Source organism: Populus trichocarpa, chromosome 10 (assembly GCF_000002775.5).
Source record: "Populus trichocarpa isolate Nisqually-1 chromosome 10, P.trichocarpa_v4.1, whole genome shotgun sequence".
Classification (NCBI taxonomy): Eukaryota; Viridiplantae; Streptophyta; class Magnoliopsida; order Malpighiales; family Salicaceae; genus Populus; species Populus trichocarpa.
The window spans coordinates 2280081-2291558 of record NC_037294.2 but is presented as its reverse complement, the minus strand read 5'-3'; the positions used below and the strand labels follow the sequence as shown (position 1 = coordinate 2291558).

The window sequence follows — 11478 nt, the reverse complement described above, 5'->3', positions numbered from 1 at the left end:
TGTTATCTATTATTTTGTTGGCGATATTTGATTATTATTTTAGAATATAAAAGATAAAAATAATTAGGATAGAGAAGAAATATCTTATATATATTTTATTATTATTTTAAAATATTAAAATTCACTAAAAAACTGTTTTACAGACCGTTTTAGTTTAGTTTCAATCTCCATCACTCAAGTTAAATGTGTTCTTATGCTTCCCGTGTCTTTCTGTTTCTTGTATTGTTGTTCCTCAAGTTAACTATCTTGTATTAGGCATAGTTTTTGTAAGATTTCAATTTAGTTTGCATTTTATCTTTTTAATTGTAATGATATATTTTTGTTTTGGAGGATTTTTCAAAATATTAATTCAATATATATAATTCCATTCCAGTTTAAATATAAAGATAAATTAACTTGAATTATGTAATTGAAATTACAAACACAATGTCAAGGATCTGAATATAATTTTAAAATTTAAGCATTTTTATCTAGCAATTATTGGATCGTTGACCTTTATTATGTTGCGGATCGAATTAATTTTTTTAATGTAAAAATAAACATCTAGACATAGCTAGCGTTTTTCTAGTAGAAAAAAAATTAAACCATGTTAGGGGAGACTTGATGTGATTCGATTGACTTGACGAGTTCAAAGATAATTGCCCTGTAGTTTTAGAGGGTGTTTGGGTGGGAGGTGTGATTGTTTTTTTTCAAAAAGCTACCACACCTCTTATTAAAAGCATATATTTTTTGCTTTTAGAAAGTGTGGTGTGTGTTTTAAGAAGGTGGTACCTTAAAAAAAAAAGCTACCACACCTCCCACCCAAACACACCCTTACTCCACAAACAAAATTCAAGACAACATCTTTTTTTTTCAATATTGAAATAATAATATATTGGATTGACCAGGGTCAACATATATTAACTTTTCAAATTCGCACCTCGAGTCATAAGACTATGATAACCTTATATAAAACAAATTAAGATAAATTATGAAGTTCAATTTTCAATAAACTCATTGTTGAATGATGAAATTGAAAAAAAATAAATCTAAAAAAAGACACAATAAATTGACCTAAATCCATCTAAGTTAACTTGCAAAACTCGTAACTCAGGTCATGAGACTGAAATAACTTCATAAAAACTAAATCAAAATAATGAAAAAGCCTGATTCATAATCAATATAATATTTAAGATGTTGAATGATGAAACTGAAAAAAATATCAATTAAAAAAATAGACAAAAAAATCAAGTCAATTGACATGATGAGACTGAGATAACCACAAAAAAGCAAATGATAAAAAACTATGAAATTTAATCTCTAATAAATTAAATATTAAAAGATAAATTAAAAAAAATATAAATTTTAAAAATAAAAAAATAATATTCATGAAACAGAACGACAAAATAAAACTGAAATATTTTCATTGAGATTTGCTCAAATTGGACTAAATTAAAAGTGACATAAAATTTGTTTCGGCTTTTTTTTTCCCATCCAACTGAGCCTATTTTTTTTTATTTTATAAAGTAATAAAAACGATTTATTTTGAAAAAAAAAATTACACTGGATCAAATCTCATTTTATTTTTTTAAAACTTAATCTAGTTTAGATGTAAAGTTACAGGTTAACTTGTTGGCCCGTCGAGTTTTAAAAAGTGGTATTAGAACGGGGTGTCATAAACAAGAATTGGCAGGTGGTCCTGGGCCCAGTCCTGGGCCCATCACTATAAATACCGAACCCACACCAAACATTTCTTTGGGTGATTAGATGGTCTTCTGCTAGCACAGGCACACCCCTTCTCTATCTCTCTCCCTCTCTATCTCTCAGATCGAATATTTTTATCACCAGGTAACTCTCAATTTCCTTCCTACTTCAATATCTGATGATTAATAATAACATATGCTAAATTGTCTTCGTTATCTTTACACAGATTTTCTTAAATTGTTTGTGTTGAGGTTGTGGGAATTAATAATTATCATGGATGGAAACAAAGATGAAGCAATAAGATGTGTTAGAATTGCCGAAGAAGCAATCGCATCCGGCAATAAACAACGCGCTTTCAAATTTATTAAAATGGCGCAACGTCTTAATCATAATTTGTCTGTTAATCATCTTTTATCTGCATGTGAGAAGCTTGATTCATCGGAAAACTCTGCTTCCGTGGATCAAAGTGATCCCAAGGATAGGAATACGAATGGTTTTGTTAAGAGTGATGATGGTGATGAGGGTATGAGTGCGGAGAGGAGTTTTACTGAGGAGCATGTGCACTTGATTAGGCATATTAATAGGAATAAGGATTACTATGGGATTCTTGGGGTCGATAAGAGCTGTTCCGTTGAAGAGATTAGGAAGGCGTATAGGAAACTGTCGTTGAAAGTTCATCCTGATAAGAATAAAGCTCCGGGATCGGAGGAGGCGTTTAAGAAGTTATGCAAGGCGTTTAAGTGTTTGAGTGATGGTGATTCCAGGAAGCAGTATGATCAGACGGGTTTGGTTGACGAGTTTGAGCATAACCAGCAGTATAATAATAATAATGTTAGGCGGCGGAGAACAAGTGCGCGTGGTTCTTATTATGACGACGAGTTTGATCCTGATGAGATATTCAGGGCTTTTTTTGGTCAGGCAGATGTGTTTAGGGCTCGTCATGTTTATAGGAATAGAGAAACGGATGGTCAACAGAGGGGGGAGCAGGGAGGGGGACCTAATTTGATTGTTCTGCTGCAAATACTGCCCTTCTTGTTGATTATTTTGCTTGCTTATCTGCCGTTTTCAGAGCCCGAGTACTCTTTGCTTAAGAATGTAGCTTATCAGATTCCCATGTCTACTGAAAAGTATGGCGTGGAGTATTTTGTCAAATCATCAGCATTTGATAAGAACTTTCCTCCTGGAAGTCCTGCTCGAGATAGCATTGAAGACAGTGTGATTAAGGATTACAGAAATATGCTTTGGCGGTACTGTAACATAGAAATCCGCAGACGTCAATGGAGTAGGAATATGCCCACTCCTAACTGTGATAAGCTACGTGATCTCGGATTAGCATGAAGGTAAGCTCATTACCCTGTTTATTCGTGACTAGGAATCATGTCATTTTCTCATTTTATTTTTCTGGTTCAGATGATTGCTCAGTGCCTGATTTCATGAAGGGCTTTCCTGTATAAAATACTCTTGCTACTGATGCTTGTTTGGAGGAAGGTCACTTAGTTTACATTTAATGCCACTTCGATCATGTGGAGATCTTTGATGTCCCCTGTCACCGTCTATTTAGTGACATGTCTCACTATCTGATGTTTGGCTCCATGTGTGATTCGAAGATGGATGCATTTTAGTGGAATACATATGGTGTTGTCTGTGCTAAGCTATTAAAGGATGTGGTTCCCAAGTTATACAAATGAGATTCACTTGCAGGACTCAAGGCATAATTGTATCGAAATTTTGATAGCAATATAAAGGTTTAGCCTTACCCTCACCAGTTTGGTGTTTGATGTCTTTGGAATATTATGTTGTGTGTGTTTGTCTCCATGGTTGTGTAGGCACATGTTAATTCATTATCAGGGACTGTTTCTGTGCTTGCTTCGGAGATTAGATGTTATTCCGAAATATTACTCTAGAATTAGGTTCTCTCTATCCCATTCTTCTTAAATTTCACCATTTGGCCAACATTGTGGCTTCAATCTCTTCCTTGTCCTTTGGGTATATGTCTATTGTACATTCTCTTTACAATATGTGAATATGCATAAAACTCTCATGTTTATTATCAATTAATTGTCCACAATAAGTCTTCTCCCCTCTGGGTTTTGTGGATAAACTAGTGGTATGAGTTTATGCACTATTACGTTATTTACTTTCACAATCATAAGATATTTTACTGGTCTGCATGAAGCTGTGCAAGGTCACAGTGTGGTCTTTCAAGTTCCAACTTTGTGAGGCATTGACTGGCCTGGCTTCCCCTTGAATTTAACTAAGCAGCTATACTCTCGGATTCCTGTACAAGTTTCTCATTTGATGTGTCATTATTCTATACCATGCTACACTTGAAATTCTTACCTCATCTACCTTCGCCTGATTCTAGTATTTCATTGGCAACGTTTTCCTTCTGCTGCGCCTCCTTATCTATGATTGATCCTCAACAATCCAAAGGAACAGTTTGAATATGCTACCACTAAATGCCGCCAATATCGAAAATTCCGCATGTCTTCCTTAATTCCAAAATCGCTCACTGTTGTTTCACCTTGGAACTGATGTCTTTGATGAACTAAGTTTGTCTTTATAGCAGGAAACACAACCTGTCTTCTCTCGAAGATACTCAGTTTTTTTCACAAGTTCTATGATGAAACTCTTTGCCTATCCTTGTTACAGCATGTGATGAAACTTTATTTACATGATTACTAGATGCCAATGTCCCCAAAACCCAGGCATTTCTTTCTTCCTTTCACTCTACGAGTCTGCATGAACTTTCAAATACAAGTCACCATGTCACCACCAGAATCTCAAGAGAAGCAGCAGTGTTTTAAATTTACACCTATGCATGTGATATCCGTATTTCATGTTGCAAAGTCTTTTCATACCAAGTATGCGCACATCATTCACCATTTGTTCTTCATATTGAATGCCGATGCTCCCCAATCTAAATCCTTGGCTCTTACATAAGCAACTACGGCAATTGATTCATTTGATGAAGAATCTAGTCCCTTCACCAGACTATCTTATGTGGTTGTGACAACACATCTGTCAGCAGGGTTTTTTTTTTTGTCTGTCCATTTTTATTTTGTCATGTTCCATGTCATATAACTGAGTTTCTTATGCTGCTTTACTGTTCATATAAATATTGATTTGTATGTCATTTCGCACTACTTTACCTTGCCTTGCCACATGGTGGTTAAATTGTTTCGCTCACTTTGTTTGTTTGTTTATACGTTTTTTTTCTCAATCATCGGTTGATTCAATCTAGCTCAATGCACAATTAAGAAAATAGCCTGTGGCAGCGCGAGGACAACGGACTTGGTGGTTTCTATGATGTGGATTTCAACAATTTTTCTCACAAATGTAGTTTTTTCTCATTAGACAAGGCTTGAAAGCTCGAGGCCTACCACAAGCCCAAAAATAAGTCTGGTTGACCAGGTTGGTCTGATTTTGCATGAATAGGCCTACTTGAAAATGTGGTCTGTTCTATGCATGTGGCGTCGCGGAGATCGTTTTTCCAAAGCAAGATTTTTATGATGAAGAGTGAAAAGAATAAGGAACTCTTGTTTCTTAAAAAAAAAAATTAGAGTTGCTGCCTAGTATTTTACTAATTAGAAATCCTAACTGGTCTCAGAGTTTGAATAAGAGGACTGATTGTATATAGGGAGAATGTATCATCCCTGATATACTCTATCAAAGGTAAATTGTATTGTTTGTTTATCTGATATAAAATAAAATATTTTAATGTGCTTTCTAACTGTTGGTCCGTCTAAGATTTAAAAAAAGTCATACTCGGTAAAAAAATATTTATCTTATTAGGTTAAAATATAATCATTCTAATGTCAAAACATATATTTTTATATTCTTTTTTTAATATTGAAAATACGTTTTACGTATAAGTTTGTAATCTTTAATATATAATCAAATAAAATAAATTTTTTCGGTATTTTTAAAATACAAGCCAAGTTCTTACTATTTTTCTTGATTTTTTATATTCAAAGATGCTAAATTATACCTTGTATTTTTTATTTATTTATGCAAATATGATTATTTTTTTGAGAGATTTGACTATATGTAAATTAAAAGTATATATTTTTTATAGAGATTTTTTTTTTGTTTTTGTGAAAGGGAACCGATTTATCTAATACCGAAAAAGTGTCTTATATGTAGGTCGTAATTTTAAATATTAAATATGTTGGGATAGAAAAATGTAGAGAACTCGAAATTAATTGCAAGATGAACTTTTAAAAATTTAAAATTTTAATAAAATTATACTAAGATCATGTACGACAAAATGCAATAACGTGCTTTAATCAAGGTATCAACTCCACGCAAACTATTTATTCATCACCCAACAACATAGAAAGAAATCCAACAATACAAAAAATTCAAGCACCAAGTTTTGTTAACTTCATAAATTATGTTCAAATTGCATTCTAATCTAAATAAATCAACACAAATCCAATGAATCATGAATCAATATTCAATTAAAAATCATAAAAAAATAAACTCAAAACCCACCACAATGAATAATCAAATCATTTTAAAATTAAAACACGCCAATCTAAATAATTGTCAAGACAATCAAATACATAAAAAGTATAATTTTTTTAATTTTTTTTTCCTGTTATTTTTTTAAAAATCAGATTATGAAATTGGAGTCCAAAACATGACGTTGCTATTGCTGCTTCAAGATGCAAACTAACGAGGTTTTTTAACACCCACAGTATATGCCATGAGCTTATTGTATATCTGATATAAAAAGTTGCAATTTTGCAATTTGCACACAGCTTGTTCATACCGTGCGCGTTGCTGCTTCTGTTCTTTCCTTTCAAGATTGATTTCATGGAATAAAAAGATTTACAGCTCGGAAAAGAGATAGACATATATATATGAAGAAATATTTGGTCTTTCTCCATCAACATCTGTATTGTTCATCTTGATCGTCGTTTTGGCCTTGCATTAATCAAGGATGACTGCAATTCAGCTCCATGGCAGGCAGTGTGAGTGCCTCCCATGAACACCTCTTCGTATGGCTGTCTGGATTTAGGGTTTTTTTCTTGAGTTTCTTCATGATTGGTGCTGGGCTGAGGATTATTCTATAGTTTCATCTCATCAACTGTACAGCTTTCATGTTTCCTGTTGCTATCTCCAGTCGGATTTCTAATTGTTCACCGCAGGTTACAAGTTAGTTCGGGGTGTTTGGAAGTCTGGTAGTGGTTATTTTTTAAAGTGTTTTTTACTCGGAAATATATTAAAATAATATTTTTTTTATTTTTTAAAAATTATTTTTGACATCAACATATCAAAACGATCTGAAAACATAAAAAAAAATTAATTTGAAGTAAATAAAAAATAAAAAAATTTCAAATATTTTCAAAAATACTTTTAAAACACAAAAACATACAAGGCCTGAAGATAAAACCTTTGCGAGCCAGACTTGATATTAATAAATTACCAAATTAATTTGTTGACAAGGTTTTATCACCATGTTCTATATGATATATGTTGTGTTATAAAATATTTTTTATCTTTTAAAATCCATCTTCATCATTACTATATCAAAATAATTTTAAAATAATTAATTAAAAACGAAAAAAATTCAAATTAAAAAAAAAAGGATGTTAAATATGTACTCCATGTGCTTAAAGGAAAGGAAATATTAAAAGTTGTTTGTTTGTGAGGAAAAAATCAATCTCTTCTCCATGTGATGATGACAGTCTGATGCATTAGTTCTGCAAGAGCATCTCCTTCTACGTGATTCCCTGACAATCATTACTACAAGTAGCTAAACTGCTTATTATTATTATTATTATTATTATTATATCTGTGAACAATAAATAATGGACTTGGATCATATTTGAATCTTCACCTGATTTTTTTAAAATATAATGTTGTGATAAAAAATTATTTTTTATTTAAAAAATATATTAAAATAATATTTATTTTATTTTTAAAAAATTATTTTTAATATTAATAATCAGAAGATACTAAAAAATATTAATTTAAAACAATTAAAAAAATTACTTTTAAAATATAAAAGTAAACAAGATCATTGTGTTTAGCTGGGTGGTCCAACCTGATTTTTTTTAAAATTTAAAATTATATTTTTTTAAAAAATTATTTTTTTATATTTTTAAGTTGTTTTGATTTTCTGGTGTAAAAAATAAATTTTTAAAAATAAATAAAATATTATTTTAATATATTTTTGAATTAAAATATTCTTAAAAAATATATATATATATGGACAACTCATTCAATCTCAAGTAAAAAAGGGAAAGGTCAAATATCGACATTTGATTTTATTTTTAGGGTAACATACCCTAGAAAAGGAGACAATCCACTTAATTTGTGCTCGATTTATTTTACAAAAATAATATCATTTTATTTTAATAAATAAAATAACATCAGTTGACCCATAATCCAAGCTTTAAACCGGGTCAAACTCCAACCCGGACCTTATAAATACGGTATCTAGCTTGAAAAATAGGGGTAATAACGTATTTAATTGGCTTAGAGGATAGTGGTGATAACGTGTTTGGTCGGATTTGCTCATCAACCTTTAATTCACATTTTTATTTATGTAACTGAATAAACAACAGCCTAAATTACCATAATACCCTCGCTTCATTATGAGAAATGCTAGAAGGTTTCAGGAAAAGTAACCGTGAGTGAATCATGGATCGTGGAGGGACATTTGAGAGTATAACAGTGATGGTATTTTAAAGAGTTTTTATTAATAATATAAAAATATTAAAAAATATTAATTTAAAATAAATAAATAAATAAATTTTAAATTTTTTCAAAAATATTTTTAAAACAAAAAATAAACCGATTTTTAGTTAAGGGGGAATGGGGAGGGTAAGTTCAAGAGGGTATTTCTGTCATTTCGTTACAATGAAATTTGAAGGACCAATTTTCATCTGTTTCTAATGACCATAATACCCATGAATCTAAAGACGAATCACCACCCACCCCATGTTCATACAAGAGAATCTACGAACCCAGCTTGTATTCATACAAGAAAGTCTACTGTATACACAAAAAACCACAACAGTTGAAAACAGAAAGAAAAGCAACCAGATCCATCGAATCAATAAGCAGCATTTTTAATCGCCAGAATCATCACCACCACCAAAGATGGACATACGATTGTAAAGCAAGAACAAGACCAGAGCAAGAAAGAGGGCAACACCAACAGGTGATCCACTAAGTCGGTGGAAGGAATCGGGCTCACCAGTAGAGAAGACAGAGGAGACAAACGAGCCACGATCAGAGGAAAGGAACTGGATGGCCAAGAGAAGGATAATGGGCAAGAGTAAGAGACCCATCGGGCTTAAAAGCTCAGCAAAACCCTCGGTTATGGCTGCTCCTTGGTCACCAAAGATGAACGGAGCTAGCACCACTACGCAGACTACCACTGCTAGTAGGATTCCATGGGGTGGGCCACGATGTTGATGACGATGTCTCTCTTGGAACATCCTTTCCCTCTCTTTTGTGGTTTCTTGAAATCTTGTGGGGTTATGGTGCTGAGAGGGAATATGAGCAGATGGGGTTTCTCATCTCCTCATGAGAACGGTCTTAAAGGTGCTTTGGGGACGCGTTTTGTTGCCTTGGAGAATGGATTATTTACCCTCTGGATTTTGGAGAACACAAAGAGTTTATGGTAAACCGTGTATATATATATATATTTTACTTTTAAAAAAAACAAATTATATACATTTACTTATTTTAATATAGAAAGTTACTATTCTTATTATTATTTTTATTTATTAACTTGGATATTCGGTTCAGTTTCCGCGGACTTCAATAAATTTCATGAATTTTAAAGTTAATAATCATGCAAGTTTCTAGTATTTCTGAGATTTGTGAAATTCAAACTAGTAATTTCTAAAAAATCAAATTTAAAACTTGATTAATTAAACTTTTAAAAAAATAAAATTACTATTATTAGATCTTGTGAAAGATGTTGTCACGTTTATTTGGTTAACTGGAAACCACCTACTAGATTTTAAAAATTAAAAAAAAAACACAGTCCTTTGAATGTATACGGATCAAGCTATACTATATGGTTTTTATAATATTATTTGTGGATCCCAATAATTTTTTTTATATCAAGGGGATACAGTAACATTTCATATTCAATTTTATAATATGATTGCATTCGGTATTTTTTATATTCCTCGTCTGAATTAGATGGAATCGACAGATTATATCAAAATTAATATTTATGAATTAATAATGCCCTTAATTTGATTTGGATCTTGGAGAAAAAAATACTTGTGAAAATTAATTAACTATATATATATAATTAAAAAATTAATTTTTATCATAATATGCAATGTTTTTGCTAACCGCGTGGAGGCTTGTCCGGATGGCGATGTTCTTGTCTCTATTCCAAAGAGAATATCCAGAGAGGAGGTTGAGTGTGGAGGGATCATTCAAAAACTTGCAAGGAAGACACAGGGCAGCTCACCTGCACTATCTTCGAATCTGAGGAGGAAACTAGCCTAGCTTTATTTATTTATTTATTTATTTCACTTTATGGAGTTGGCATTTGGAGGAAAGAAAAAAAAATAAAGAATAAAGATGTGTTAGGAAATTTGTATATAAATTATTAAATATTATTAATAAGTATATTTAAAGCTAAATTAAAAATGGGATTCAGTAACTTTAACTTTTAATATTAGAATTTTATTGAAAATTATTTTCTAATATAAAGTACCTTAATATATAATATTAATATTATTAAAACAAATTATAAATAAATAATAAATCAATCCAGTTGAAAGAATAAAAGTTTTTCATGTAGTTTATATGGTCGAGACTGGAGAGTTAAAATGGTAGATTTATTGGGAATCAAAGCTTTTAGAAAAGACGACGGTGTGTTTAGGATTTAGAGTTTAAATTTTATATTTAAACTTGCTTAAAATAATTTTTAGATTCATGAATTTTTTTTTTATTCAACCTGATATATTCAACTTACTCAGGTAAAATTTTTTTTAAATAAATCAAGTTTAGAATTTATAAAATATCATAAATTAGATTGAATATAATTATGAGCTCAAACCTAACTATATTCACGAGCACACATAACTTATAGATTGATAGGTTCTAAATGTCACTCCAATATTTGACATTTAACTCGCAACTTAGTCACCCATCTTCTCTAATAAACTTATGATAAATATGTTGATTTGTTGCTTAGAAGGTTTACTTTTTATTTTTAAAGATTAAATATAAACCAATATTTTAAAAAATTTATTAACTTATTCTCAGTGTATCACAATGTTACGAGGATATGCTTTAAAGATCACTTGAGAGAAAAATTTTGATTTTGTTTGTTTGCTGAAAAGTAGTTTTTATTTATAGTGGATTATTTTTTAATGTTTAGTAATATTATAAAAAATAAGTTGTAAAATATTTTCTAATGTTTGGCTATGCTATAGAAAATAAGTTGAAAAATAAATTATTAATATTTTGATTTTTTTAAAAGTTTATTAAAAAACAAGGAACAAATCTGATACTTGAAAAAGTTGAAGGAGGATGAAACTGAAAAAAAAATTTTATTTTCATAAATTATTTAAAATAAAACAAATAGTAATAAAAAGAATGGGGACCAAATCTAACAGATAAAAATGTTAAAAGATGGTGAAATTGAAAAAAAATATTACAATTTTATAAATTATTTTAAATAAAATATATATAACAATTAAAAAAGGGACCAAATCTTATAGATAAAAAAAATAATCAAGAAAAGGACAAGAGAAAAATAAATAACAACAAAAAATCAAGACTAAAACTGATAAAAAAATCAAA

At 30.5% G+C, this 11478-nt stretch overlaps 2 protein-coding genes across 3 annotated transcripts; one reads left to right on the top strand and one right to left on the bottom strand.

Annotated features, from left to right (window-relative positions):
- Nucleotides 1–1724: 1724 nt before the first annotated feature.
- Nucleotides 1725–5416, top strand: LOC7496690 (chaperone protein dnaJ 49). 2 transcript variants are annotated; one of them, XM_024611228.2, is made up of 3 exons: nucleotides 1725–1827; nucleotides 1910–3023; nucleotides 4928–5416. In XM_024611228.2, exon 2 carries the CDS (start codon nucleotides 1957–1959, stop codon nucleotides 3019–3021), a length of 1065 nt encoding a protein of 354 aa, XP_024466996.1. In that variant the 5' UTR covers nucleotides 1725–1827; nucleotides 1910–1956; the 3' UTR covers nucleotides 3022–3023; nucleotides 4928–5416. The 2 variants fall into 2 exon arrangements, with proteins under 2 accessions (XP_024466996.1, XP_002315518.1); XM_002315482.4 differs by lacking the exon at nucleotides 4928–5416 and adding an exon at nucleotides 3094–3445.
- A 3105-nt stretch (nucleotides 5417–8521) lies between these two features.
- Nucleotides 8522–9322, bottom strand: LOC7475909 (uncharacterized). The gene has a single exon (XM_002314345.4). It carries the CDS (start codon nucleotides 9138–9140, stop codon nucleotides 8769–8771), a length of 372 nt encoding a protein of 123 aa, XP_002314381.3. The 5' UTR covers nucleotides 9141–9322; the 3' UTR covers nucleotides 8522–8768.
- Between the last annotated feature and the right edge of the window lie 2156 nt (nucleotides 9323–11478).